Source organism: Astatotilapia calliptera, chromosome 11, assembly GCF_964374335.1.
Source record: "Astatotilapia calliptera chromosome 11, fAstCal68.1, whole genome shotgun sequence".
Lineage (NCBI taxonomy): Eukaryota > Metazoa > Chordata > Actinopteri > Cichliformes > Cichlidae > Astatotilapia > Astatotilapia calliptera.
In genome coordinates, this window is record NC_137432.1 from 32,710,545 (window position 1) to 32,724,147 (window position 13,603).

Consider the following 13,603-nt stretch of genomic DNA (forward strand, 5'->3'; position numbering starts at 1 on the left):
CCTCCGACCATCTCTGTACTGTGCGGGTACTGTACTGTTATAGAGCTTTTGATCAATTTGATGTAAAATTATCAGTCCACTTATCTTTCAGATACAAGGACATTTCAAAATGGCCCCAAACTTTGAAGCAAAATTATATTTTGTAAACATCTGATTACATCTTGAGTACTAAGTAGGAGGATATTGCCAAATAACCAGAAAAAACATCAGTGCTGTGGAGAACTGCTTTACTAATTCTTGAAAATGTAATTCACAAGTGAGGAAGTGAAACAAATGTGCATGGGCACAAACCAGTAGGAAGTAACTGGATCGTTTTGAGGAGAATATGAATGTGGTTTCTGATGATTGGTTAGTTGTTGTTCAGCAGAGGCGGAGCTGCATATACATATAAAACACACACAGAAACAACATCAGTAGTTGCGCTTCTCTTTCACTGAATCATCAATTTCCAGGAAGAAGCATCTGCTCAGTCTGGATACTCAAGTAACACATTTCATTTCTTTTCTTGAAACTGATTATCTTTATTATGTTTCTCTATTTTCAGTTTAAATATAGAATTTGTTTTCTTTTTTTTTGCTCAAAGCTCTTTTTTTGTATCTTTAAACTTAGTAGTAGTTTCAGTGTATAATTTATGATTTTTTTTTTCAATTCAGGCTCACAACAAAACAACTGTAATGTAAAAATATATACATAAACTAATTCATAACTTAAGATTTGAAGAGTAGTAATCCTGTTCAAGGAAAGATCCTATTGAAGCTTGAAAGCCACTTTTTTAATTTATAGAGAATTCCAATGTTTTCATGGTGAGAGATCAGTGCTTGCTGCTTTAAGTGAATGGGTGATGTACAGGCATATAGTTTGTAGTGGTTTTGGTCACATTAACATTTTTCCCAGTGTCTTTAAAGTGTTTACCACACTGCATTTCACTTCTGACCAACAAAACACCAGTGCACATTTGTGTTTTTTTCTTTCACAAAGTTTCTTTTCCTACAATAACTTTGATCCTAACTATTTCACCTTAAAGGTGGGGCTTAAATACTTTGACACGGGAACCAGTAATAAATTAAATTTGCAATAAAATATTGTTTACTAATAAAATTCCCATCTTTCTTAAATTCAACAGAATGATGAAACTGAATGCTTTCCTTCTGCTACTCCTCCTAGGAATAAGCTCGGTTTCCACTTATCGTAAGTGTGTGAGATATCATAAAAATAAAAACACCCCCTGATTTAGTAAAAAAAAAATAAAAATGCTTTTTTGGGTTATACAACTGGAGAAGTTCTGTTAAATAGCTAGGTGCCATATTATTTAAAATTTTACAAGTGAGTAAAAGAATTTTAAAATCAACACGGATAGCAGCTAGAGTGAAAGGAAAGGTGAAGCAGGTGAACGTAGGCAGAAGAGGGTTAATAAATATGTTAGAGAAAGTCTGAATTGAGCTGCCAGGCCAGAGGAACTGAGGAGAACTACAGAGAGGATTCATGGATCCAGTGATGGAGGACATGCAGAGAATTGCATGAGAGGAGGATGTTAGGAATAAGATGAGATCGAGGCAGATAATCCACTTCAACTTCTACTCTGGTGTTACCTCGTTATCATTTGGCCGACTGTAATTCGTCCAAAACACAGCTCTTAACTGGAACGTATAAGCGAGATCACATATCTCCCATACTTGCATCATTACATTGGCTACCATTTAGTTTTTGAACTATTTTTACGATTTAAACACTTGTTTTTAAGACGCTGCATGGAGTAGCTCTTACATATCTCTCTGATCTTCTAACCTGGTATACTCCCACAAGATCTTTAAGGTCTGCAGACCAAATGCTACTAGTTGTCCCAAGATCCAGATTAAAACACAGAGGAGACCGGACATTTCCGGTGACTGCTCCTAAATTGTCGAACACGTTGCCTTTCATATCAGGACCTCCCCAACCCTGGATACTTTAAAAACCCATCTGAAGACCCATTTTTAGTCTCTGGCTTTAAATCAGTATGCGTCTGTTACTACTGTTTTTATTGTCTTATATTTCTGTGATTCTATTCCCTTCTAACTTTATCCTATTTTATGTCTTCTGCTTTGACTATTGTACAGTACTTTGGTCAATAGATGTTGTTTTAAAAGTGCTATATAAATAAACTTGGACTTGAACAAAAGGAAATTGCTAGTTAACCAGTGTAGGGCAACCCTGCAGCTGTAACACTAGATGCCTCTAGATTTTGTAATATAAATTTGGATTTTTGGAGCTGTGGGTTGCAGGGAAAATTGAAAGATTGTTTTTCTGCTTTCCTGGACTGAACTTTTCTTATTGCAGAATAAATTACAGTCTCCTAGAAGAAGTGACTTTATGAAGCATAATCAAAGCAACAACTTGCATTCACAACCTCTTTTATTTAGTGGCTTATGGAAAGCTATTTTTTAACGTGCAATACTCTCCATTTCAAAAACTCTCTTTGTTTGTATTTTATTATGTACTGATATTTTATTATGCATTGTATATTTTATATTCATTGTACATCTCTGATTTGCAGAAAATGTGGCCCTGCGTGGTAAAGCAACTCAATCAACCCGTTTAACTGATAACCCCGTGTCAGCTGCCCACAACGCGATTGATGGAAATCGTAATTCTGAATTTTCGGTTGGGTCTTGCACACACACTAACGAGCAGACGAACCCCTGGTGGAGAGTGGACCTGCTTCAGTCCTACATAATCACATCTGTCACCATCTTCAACAGAGGAGACTGCTGTCAGCACAGACTCAGTGGGCTGGAGATCCACATAGGCAACTCTTTGAACAATGAAGGTTTAGAAAACCCAAAGTGTGTAAATAGAAAGGAGAAACAAATCAACAGCTATACAATGATTCTTTTTTCTTTAATTTTTGCATTTTTACATTTGTAAGCATAAAAAAGTATTGTGGTGTTTACTTCTGCCTTTCTAAAGTAATCACTGGTAGCAGGATTGGTTGCTGCAGGGCTGACTTTGTTAGCTGTCCATACTCGGACCATTGGCATGCTACATAATACTACAACAAACAATTTAATTATAGCACCTGCAATGATTTAACTACCGTAAAAATGCATCCCAACTAAATTTATATAGTACTACAATATCTTGCTGCATTATTATCACGCTGACCATAAAATGTTCTGAAATCTGCTGCTGTGGTAAACTCTGTGTTTCTTTCTCACACTTTCTGTAAGGGTTGGTACAATTTCTGAAGGTCGTACAGGTGAATCCAAATTGACTTTCACCAATCGGGTGGCGGGACGTTATGTAACATTGACCCTGCCTGGTTCAGGTAGGATCCTCACACTCTGCGAAGTTGAAGTCTATGGATACCCTGCTCCAACTGGTGAGAATTTGTGCCATTACATATAATGCTATGGAAAAGTATTTGCCCCCTTCCTGATTTCTTAGAGGTGTTTTGTGTATTGGTCACACTTAAATGTTTCAGATCAGCAAACAAATTTTAATACTGGACAAAGATTACCAAGAACAGCAATCAAGCATTTTGGGATAACTGGATATGACGAACTTTTGCCTACTCTAGGGTTTTCGAGCATGAGGGGCATGTTGAAGGTCATTTTGCAAAGCATCTCAAACTGATTTAAGTTTAGACTAGGCCACTCAAAAACCTTCCATTGTTTTCTGGACTTGTGGTGGTGGTGGTGTGTTTCAAATCATTGTTCTGTAGCATTACCCAATTGTGCTTGAGCTTCATGGCATTGATGTCCAGGCATTCTTCTTCAGGATTTTCTGGAAGAAAGCAGAATTTATGGCTCCATCAATTACAGCAAGTCTTGGGGATCATCAAGATATTTTTTTGGCAAACGTTAGATGAACTTTTGTGTTTTGTTTAGTCAGGTGTGGTTTTCACCTCTAAAGTCTCCCATGGATGCCATTTTTGCCCAGTCTCTTTCTTGTTGTTGAACACTGACCTTAGCTGAAGTAAGTGAGGCCTGCAGTTCTGTAGCTGTTTTGTTTAGATCTTTTGTGACCTCCTGGATGAATCTGCGATGAGCTCCTAGAGTAATTTGATGGTTCACTGTTCCAGGTTTTCTCTGTTTGTGGATGATGAACCAGGGTTTGAAGGAGTCTCGTTGCCTTACAAATTATTTTGTAACCCAATTAGGGTTACAACCCTTTATGTAACCCCAGTTTGGTTTGGTTAGGGTTATCACTTTAATAAATTAAATAACTTTTTAAAAATTGCATTTTGTATTGTCTCGGATTATCTTTTGATCTGGAATATTTAAGTAATCTAAGAAATCTGGAAGAGGCCAAATACTTTTTCATGACACTGTGAATAAATGTGGACTGCATGTAGCCTTACCTACAAGCTGTGGTATAAACCACAAAGTTTCAGGCTGATAAGCGGTGCTGCTGCAATAAAGGTTTAATCAATATATATTAATGCAAGCTACAAAATTGGGGAAAAAATCTTTAATTGTTGCACATGTACTGCAGCGCTTCAAGTGACTTAACAAACATGACAAACATCATACTTTTTAAAATTTGTCCTTTTTGCAGATGAGAATCTTGCACTCCAAGGAAAAGCCACACAGTCGTCAAGATATTCATTTGGCATTGCATATAATGCCATAGATGGAAATCGTAACAGCAAATGGGAAGAGGCCTCCTGCACTCTCACAAAAAAATCAATGAGTCCGTGGTGGCGGCTTGATTTGCTCAAAACACATAAAGTGTTTTCTGTTAGTATCGTAAATCAAGATTCTCAACCAGAACGACTCGATGGAGCTGAAATCCGCATTGGAGAATCTCTTGAAAACGATGGCAACAATAATCCCAGGTACTTCACATTTCATCATGGCATGTCTTAACAGCTTATACTCTTCTTCTTTCGACTGCTCCCTTTATTGGTCACAGCAGTCAGTGTTGGGAAGGTTACTTTTAAAATGTATTCCACTACAGATTACAGAATACATGCCCCAAAATGTCATTTGTGATGTATTCCGTAACTTATCCTGCAAGTTACTCAGTGTGAGTATTGTATTCTGAATATTTTGGATTACTTAATATATTGTCATGCTTTTTACAACTACATGAATATCCTATTGCTCTGTGATTTATTGCTAATACTGAAGGCTGTTCGCCACCAAGCTAACATTGTTAGCTGGCATTAGCTGAAGTTAGACTGAGGTTAGACTTATTATTTGCAGCTAGCAGGTTGTTAATGCTATCCATCAAGTCTAACAGCCTGCAGTCTATGAACTAACTAACCTGTTGAGAGCAGCTTGGTTCCTGGCAAACAGAGTTTGCATCGTCCATCCCTTTCTTCTTTAAAGCTGAAGTAGTGTCAGAATTTCCACATAAGAAATGCATTTCTGCTCGTTCATAATTAGTGATAATTGGTGATGCAGACAGGACAAACTGAATGAAATGGTGACACCTCCCCACCCTTACTTTTTACTTTTTATCAGGTTATAATTGGAAGCATACTAATATGCTGAGGCAAGTGGGTAATCAGGTCGAAAGTCATAACTAGTCATGATTATAATTGTCATGGTGAGTTTATTTTTGTATAGATGTTAGCATTTAGCCTCACATAATCAACAGTGAGGCTACAGAATAATTCAGGTTTTCAATGAGATTAAAGTGAGAAATTAAAGACTGGAGGAAAAAAACTCACACAATACAGATTTACAAGAAAAACTGATATTTTGTCAGGTTGTAGTCATGAATTTACAAGAAAAAATAATAAAAACATCATCTAGTTTTCATTTTAACAGCATATAGGCATGGTGATGGTCAATGTTTCAATTAATGAAATTATAATAGTGTATGCAGAAGTAATTGAAATAATTCAAGTCAGAGTCAAATGGAAGAGTTGGATCTGAGTGTGCATTAACTATGGCAAACACTCTGAGTGTACATTCATTGTGTGTGTGTTTATCTGACATGCCTGAGATTTGACTCAGTGACTTGATGTGAACTTTTAGGGCCCATTATGAATGTTATATTTGAAACTGAGGCTGAGAGTTGAGTTGTTAAATTCCATGAACAAAACAAGTGTTCTGATCAGAATTAACTAGATCATGTTCTGTTTCTTCTGCCAGGTGTGCCGTGATCACAGGTATTGCAGGAGGTGCTGTTGCTGTTTTCAAGTGCAATGGGACAGAGGGCCGTTACATTAATATCGTCATTCCTAAGAGAAATGAGTTCCTAAGTCTGTGTGAGGTTGAAGTGTATGGCTCGAGACTAGATTAATGCTAAAGCAGCTAAATTTCTCTCTTAAACAAACAAAACAAATCACAGCTTTAATATAATCATGAAAAACAATTGCATCTAATTAAAAAAGCCACAATTTGAACTGCTTTGTTATCCACGATACAGTATAAGTGTTCAGTGATTGTAACATTTTACCAAAGAGTCCTGCAAACACATCAGCTTTAATAGTACTACTTAGCACATATACACAGATAACACTGTATATTAAAAAATGTTCCCATTACTCTTTAGTTAAAACAGCACTTTGTGACAACAATGAAAAACAAACATCAGCCTGCTTATGATGCATTTATTGTCACATGTCGCAATAATAATGTCACAATGTATGTATTTGTTAAGAATGTCTTTACTGAACTTGTGAACTGTGGAAACTTCACTGAAATGAATCATGGTTTTTTCTGTCAGAGAAAAGGAGAACTGATGAAAGGACGTCTCAGTTCTGACTGAACTGTAGAATTTACAGTCATCTGAAAAAAAAAAGTATAAGAAAAATGACTTTCCAATTTTTCTTGACAACTAAACATTTGATCCCATCTTTTAATAAATTTGATCCCATCTTTTAATAAATTGTGAATAAACAATATCACAAGTGAATTTATTTTGTTAATAATTTTTTTTCTATTCTGCAAAAAATATAGATACATTTAATATTCGTCTCTGTAAAGACTAAGTACATATTTAGTCTTAGGAACTAGTACGCCTCCGTTTAAGAGAATAACTTTGTTAACTACATCACTGCCGTAGGATAGCTGTCATTTGAATTGTTTCTGTAGTTGTTTTGATTTTTGGTGAAATTACTGAACGCACAATAGATGTAACTATGTCACTGTCAAATTGATATGATGTGATTATATGATGTTCATAATGTGTATCACCTGGCTGAGATCAGACACACACACACACACACACACACACACATATATAAATATAATAGTATCACTAAATCACAAGCTGTTTATCTGTTTTCAGACACCAAGATACAGAAGTCACTGAGTATTTGTAATATGTAATTTGTTAATATTGTATATTAACACCCAGGCAAGTAAAAAAGTACCACTGAGCAGTTTTACTTGATTTGTTCATATTTGGTAACACTACACACGTTAAGGCAGCATCGATGGTAGATGGGTTTAGGATTTCAGAAAAAGTTCCTTTCTACAGCTTGTATCTTGTTCTTTTGGTCACTATGCAAAGTTGATAGTCCCAGGTGAGGTTAGAATTAAACTAGCCACAAAACACTTTCACCTTCTTGCTCAGCTTTCTCTTCATCATGAGAGACACCACAGCTCCGATCTGTCTGTACATCAAGTAACTTGCTTTGAAACCCAGGAAAGGTGAACTCCACACTGTCAAAAAAGAAACGTGTGTCATTTTAGGGAGCATACAACAAATACTTTCTGTTAGGATGCATAATCTGTCTGTTCAGGAGATAAGAGTTGATTCAAGTAATTACTCAGTTTTTTCATTTCATTCAGTTATTTTAATCTGGTTTATAGATTTTTCTTCAGCATGTTAAAAACGGACCTCTTCAAGCCCATTTGAATAAAAAATAAGGTGATATATGAGAAAAGATTATATTAATCAATATTGTTCACTTACAACATTCATTTTTTAATCAATTTAAGGTTAAACACACAAACAAAAAAGAACTGAAAAGAAAATGTGCTTATCTTCCAAAAACAATTCAAAGTAATCCTACACTTTTGAGCAATAGTGCATGATTAAATCTTGAGTAATAACTGCAAACAGGATATTGCAAAATAACCAGGAAAACATCTGTGTTCTGGCACGCTGGCTGGAAATATAATTCACAAGTATGGAAGTGAAACTGATGTGCATGGGGCACAAACCAATGGGAAGTAATTAGACAGTGTTGAGAAGGAATATGATATATTTTCTGCTGAGGGAAAGGCAGAAATGCATACAAAAAACAAAAGATAAAAGAAATATCATCAGTAGCAGCTTTTCTGATTCACTGACAGTCCCAGGGGAAACAGTATCTGCTTTGTTCGGATCTTCAGGTAAGACTTTTTATTTCTTGAAAAAATAAAATCTTGATACAAACTTTTCTTGACATAAACCTCCGTGTGCAGATTTCTCTTTTCTCACCGTCTGAATATAGAATGTAGACTGTTACATCGTCAATTTACAGCTGTGAACTTTTCTTTTTCTATTTTGAATTTCTGGTTAAACTTTTTTTGTTGTCAATTGCTTTTAGAGGCCAATCTACTTAAAAAAGAATCGATGCTTAAATCGACAGTTTATTCACGTCAGCATATTTTTTGGCAGCTTTCAACCATCCAATGGGGATTGGAGCATGCAAAGATATTTAGTAGTAGCAGTGCTCACAGAAAAATGCTATTTAGGTTGTTTTATTCAAAGATTTTCACGTGTGTTTTTGCACAAAAGCTTCTCTTAACTGGTGTTGAAAACATAAAATACCTAACAGTTTATTTTCTGTTTCTTTTGAAACCAGAATGATGAAACGGAGTGTTTTCATTTTGCTGCTCCTCCTGAGGACGACTTTGGCTTCTACTTATCGTAAGTGTGATGTTAGAGTCAGTGTGAGATGTGTGTCAGTTATGATTTTGTGTAATGACATCCATCCATCCATCTGTGGAATGCAGTTTGTGGGGTTAAGTTAATTGGTGATTCTAAATTGCCCATAATTGTTGTCTGTCTCTGTTTCTTAGCCATGTGACAGGCTGGCAACCTGTCAATGGTGTACCCCGCCTCTCACCCTATGGTAGCTGGGATAGTCTGCACCCCCCCCCCACCCCCCCACCCCGCCCCGATACACCCACAAAGCCAAGTCCTCTTCATAAAAAAGCAAACAAACCAAGAACTTCATAGTGCACAACATAGTAGTCTTAGAACTAAAATGCCCCCCAAAGCCCAGAAATGCTTTTTGTATAAACTGTATTTTATTCTTTCTAAGCCCACCTACTGCCCCTTCCCCAACAATCCTATTATCTTTTTGGTATTTAAAATGCCAAAAAGTGTGGACATTAATTTCTAGTCATCTCAGATACACAGCTTCACCCGCCTGACATTCAGCCAACCAACCAGAAGAACGACCTTAAAATGAGGGTGGCTGTAAATGAAGAGGAGCTCAGACAGGTTGTTTCAGAGAGTAGATAAATGGAGGGGCTGCGACGAGGCCTGGCCAACATGTTCTCATCATGTATCAGATACTGTTAACTGTCACCAGTCTCCAATGTCAACATACAACACCATCAGGGAGACTGTGGAGCACATTCTGATTGCAGCGTTGTCTTACTCACTTAATTTACACTTGCTTGTTTCAATGATGCTTTTTACTTTGCTGAAACTTAACTACTAAAAAACTATTTTCTGCCAGATTGAGTGCAAGAGCCAATTAGCCTGAGGTAACAATTACAAAAAACTGTGATAGCAGTGGAACGTTTTGTTTTTGTTGTTGTTTTCATTTGATCTTTTTTATACATTGTAACGATCTAATTCACAGAAAATCTGGCTACATGTGGTAAAGCAACTCAGTCAACCTGTTACCCGCATGCTAGGGCATCTGCCCTTAATGCAATCGATGGAAACCGCAATTCTGACTTTATGGCGGGGTCGTGCACACACACTAATGAACAGACAAATCCCTGGTGGAAAGTGGACCTGCTTCAGTCCTACGTCATCACTTCCATCACCGTCACTAACAGAGGAGACTGCTGTCATGAAAGGCTCAACGGGCTGGAGATCCACATTGGCAACTCTTTGGTCAATGACGGTTTAGATAACCCAATGTAAATATAAACAAATACGTAATTATCAGCAATATTTTGATTCTTTTGTTTTTCTTTTACTCTTTCCTCGGCATTTTTCTCATCTTATCTCTGCAATATTTGGTTATTTGGGGTTTTTCTTTTAAAGATATAAGAAGATAGTCTGCTTATTTATAGCCAACAACACAAAATGACAAGCAAACAAAAACCAGCAATCTTTATATTTATAGGGTTTTTTTGTATATGAATATGTATATATATGGAAAATGTCTGTTACAGATAGTTAAAGGCACAAATAATACTATAAAAATACATCCCAACTTGATTTACGGGGTAAAAAAATCCAATATACTTTTGAGCAGACCTGGATTTGTTGTATTACCATGCTGAAAATTAAATGTTCTGACCTCTGCTGCTGTAAACTATTTAACTCTCACATTTTCTGTTAGGGTTGGTAGAATTTCTCGAATTCGTTTGGGCAAATCCTTCGATCTGACTTTTACCAATCGTGTGGAGGGACGGTATGTAACTTTGACTGTGACCGGTTCACGAAGGATCCTCACACTCTGCGAAGTGGAAGTCTATGGATACCCTAGTCCAACTGGTGAGAATATGAGCTATTATATCATTTAATGTGGACAGTAATTAATATATCAGCAAGCTGTGGTATAAACTCAAAATCTTAGGTTGATAAGAGTTAATATCACTTTTTTTTTCACTTGAAACTGAAAAAAAAAAAATCAACTTTTCGCATTATCACAATTTGCTACACGCAACAAACATCACAGTTACTCTTTTGTTCTTTTTTCAGAGGAGAATCTTGCACTCCAAGGAAAAGCCACACAATCCTCACTGTATGCATTTGGCAACGCATTTAATGCCATAGATGGAAATCGTAACAGCAAATGGGAAGATGCCTCCTGCACTCTCACACAGAAATCAATGAGCCCTTGGTGGCGACTTGATCTGCTCAAAACACGTAAAGTGTTTTCTATTAATATAGTAAATCAAGATTCTCTTCCAGAACGACTCAATGGAGCCGAGATCCGCATTGGCGATTCCCTTCGCAACAACGGGAACAACAACTCCAGGTAGCCCGTTTTAGCTATGCCCGTGCTGCATTTCAACACATCTTACAGCTACTGCAGTCTTATTGCTGACAAAAGTAATTCATGCACTTATTTTCTTAACCCCTAGATGCATAAGTGGGTCAAAAATGACCCGCATTCATTTCCTAATAAATTGCATGGGAATGTTTGATTCTTATAAACTATGACTGTCAGGAATATACATTTTTTGGACCACAAACAGTGCCACTCTATATGAAGATTACTTTGCACAGCACTAACAGAGAGCATTAATTCAGCATTCAGACAGCGATTCACCTCCCTGTGATGTGTCACTGACAAGCAGCTTGTGCCATGTGTACATGGCATACATTGGGGTAGAGATGTGATGTGATTTGTTAGTCTTCAAAGGACATCCGTGGAGTTCAGTGAGCCAGAACACCACGGACAAATAATTTGTCCTGACCGGGATTAACAAATTAAATTTCTGTTTCCTCTGATAGGTGTGCTGTGATCACAAGCATCGCTGGAGATGTTGTTGCTAAGTTCACATGCAATGGAACGGAAGGCCGCTATGTTAATATTGTCATTCCCGACAGAGAAGAGTTCCTGAGTCTGTGTGAGGTCGAAGTGTACGGCTCTAGGCTGGATTAAGAAAAGAGAAAAACAAACACAAAGCTTGCACACTGCAGACGTTTAATTGGGTATTTATTGCATCTTGCATAGATCAAAACAGTAGATTAATAAATAGAACATTGATTAGTCACTTATGGATCATACATTATAAAAGTATTTGGAAACTTAGAAGAAAAAATGTATGCTAGATTAGAACTGTTACAGTAAAATAATTACTTTGATTCTATGTAAAACATGTTTGTTGTTTGTGTCTACTGACTGTTGATTCAAGTAAAACAATGTGATATTCTAGTATGTGACATTAGTGTGTAATTACAATACTTTTGATTTTTCGACTTCTCAATTCTCACTGCTGTTGCTTTTTGTTGGATTTTTTGTTTGTTTCATCATAAGCATTTCATATGCTGTAACAATCTCTGCTCCAAGAAAAGTCTGAATTTAATCACTGCAAAAATTACATTATTTTAAAATTCTTGTTGTACTGTCTAATTTTATCAGCTTTAGTCTTGAGCATGACCCCTTTTTTTATGCTGAAATTTCAATGCGGATCATCAAGAATGAGATTACCATACTGGGCTCAGGTTAACAACCACCACATCCGGTGCTGTTGGCCAACAGAGTTGCAGTGGAAACTTGGTAGTGTTGACCAAAGACAAAAGACAAAAGTAAGAAGAACGATGGAAGATGGTTTTGCAGAAAGTGAGTGAGAAGGAAAGGTAGGAGTGTGGGTGTGACAATAGAGACTTTATACAGGAAGATGGAAAGAGCTGGCTGATATGATGGATAGATGACATAACTGTAGAGGTATGGAGGTATGGAGATGGACAGTGGACTTTTTAAACAACTTTAACACAATCTGGAAACGTGAGAGGACGCCTGAGGAACAGGAAAGACGTGTGCTGGTGCTGATTGTCAAGAGCACAGCGCTGTACATCACCCTCTTCGCTAGGGATAAGTTTCATGAGCCATGCCATGAAGATATGGGAAAGAGCTGTTGAAGCTCAGTTAAGACGAGAGGTGATGATCAGCAAGCAGTAGTATAGTTTTCTTCCAAGAAAGAGCACTATAGATGGGCTGTTTGTTTTGAGAGAGCTGATGGAGAAGTTTTTGTGGACGTAGGGTAAGAATATGATGATGTACTGCACGAGGAAGAGGAAGGATAGCGGGGCAATGGGCAATGGATGTTCAACCTGCCAGGCAGGAGGAAAAGAGGAAGACGTCAGAGGTGGTTCATAAATTTAGTGAAGTAGAAAACCTGTCACATGTGGCAGGGGAGTGTGGTGGAGAAGAAAATGACTGAAACAATAACATCATACAGTTGCTGCAGATTTGTTGGCTTATGTGTTTCAGTTGGGAAAATGGAGAAGTCACAGTATATGTCATGTTGAAACACCCGGGCAAGTGAAAATGTGCAGCTAGGCATTTTTACTTTTCACTAGAAGTTTGTGGCTTTTCTGGTACTTCTGCATATTTGTGCTTAAGCTGCATTATCAGCTGCTTAACATATTTAACTACTTTTATCTGATTTAAGTTCAGTCTGAACTTTGATCATTGATGGCTCTCTTCTATAATTTCTAATTCCCACTCTAGAACCACATCCACACATTTTCATTAAAAACACTGTTGCTGTTGCCAAAGCCTAGCACATGTACAACTCCAAATATACTGGGCCCAATACTGGAATCAATGATGTCAGTACACATGAGAGGGGCAACAAAGTCTACCAGTAACTGGCACATGAAGTCCATAAATCCTGTAGATTTTCCTCATTGAAATTGCAAAACATGCTCTGGATCCTGTCATGGAAAATATGTGTGTTTAGATTTTTTTTTGTAAAATAACCTCAGGCACAGACCCCTCTATTGAGTGAACATTTTTGAGCATTATTTCATT

At 37.1% G+C, this 13,603-nt stretch overlaps 2 protein-coding genes across 2 annotated transcripts; both read left to right on the plus strand.

The window, feature by feature from the left end:
* Window positions 1-392: 392 nt before the first annotated feature.
* On the plus strand, window positions 393-7,315 carry LOC113032682 (fucolectin-1-like). Its single transcript, XM_026185714.2, has 6 exons — window positions 393-483; window positions 1,124-1,188; window positions 2,534-2,822; window positions 3,207-3,358; window positions 4,537-4,816; window positions 6,084-7,315. Exons 2-6 carry the CDS (start codon window positions 1,125-1,127, stop codon window positions 6,232-6,234), a joined length of 936 nt encoding a protein of 311 aa, XP_026041499.2. The 5' UTR covers window positions 393-483; window position 1,124; the 3' UTR covers window positions 6,235-7,315.
* Window positions 7,316-8,061: 746 nt separating this feature from the next.
* On the plus strand, window positions 8,062-12,182 carry LOC113032681 (uncharacterized). Its single transcript, XM_026185713.2, has 6 exons — window positions 8,062-8,276; window positions 8,732-8,796; window positions 9,743-10,028; window positions 10,457-10,611; window positions 10,819-11,098; window positions 11,578-12,182. The coding sequence occupies exons 2-6, from the start codon at window positions 8,733-8,735 to the stop codon at window positions 11,726-11,728; spliced, it is 936 nt and encodes a 311-aa protein (XP_026041498.2). The 5' UTR covers window positions 8,062-8,276; window position 8,732; the 3' UTR covers window positions 11,729-12,182.
* The last annotated feature ends 1,421 nt before the right edge of the window (window positions 12,183-13,603 follow it).

Excerpts from the sequence above, each read along its gene's own strand:
- LOC113032682 (XM_026185714.2), top strand. The coding sequence starts at position 1,125 with ATGATGAAACTGAATGCTTTCCTTCTGCTACTCCTCCTAGGAATAAGC. Across the intron at positions 3,359-4,536 it reads TGGATACCCTGCTCCAACTG|ATGAGAATCTTGCACTCCAA; the intron begins GTGAGAATTTGT and ends TCCTTTTTGCAG. Across the intron at positions 4,817-6,083 it reads GATGGCAACAATAATCCCAG|GTGTGCCGTGATCACAGGTA; the intron begins GTACTTCACATT and ends TTCTTCTGCCAG.
- LOC113032681 (XM_026185713.2), top strand. The coding sequence starts at position 8,733 with ATGATGAAACGGAGTGTTTTCATTTTGCTGCTCCTCCTGAGGACGACT. Across the intron at positions 8,797-9,742 it reads GACTTTGGCTTCTACTTATC|AAAATCTGGCTACATGTGGT; the intron begins GTAAGTGTGATG and ends TCTAATTCACAG. Across the intron at positions 11,099-11,577 it reads AACGGGAACAACAACTCCAG|GTGTGCTGTGATCACAAGCA; the intron begins GTAGCCCGTTTT and ends TTCCTCTGATAG.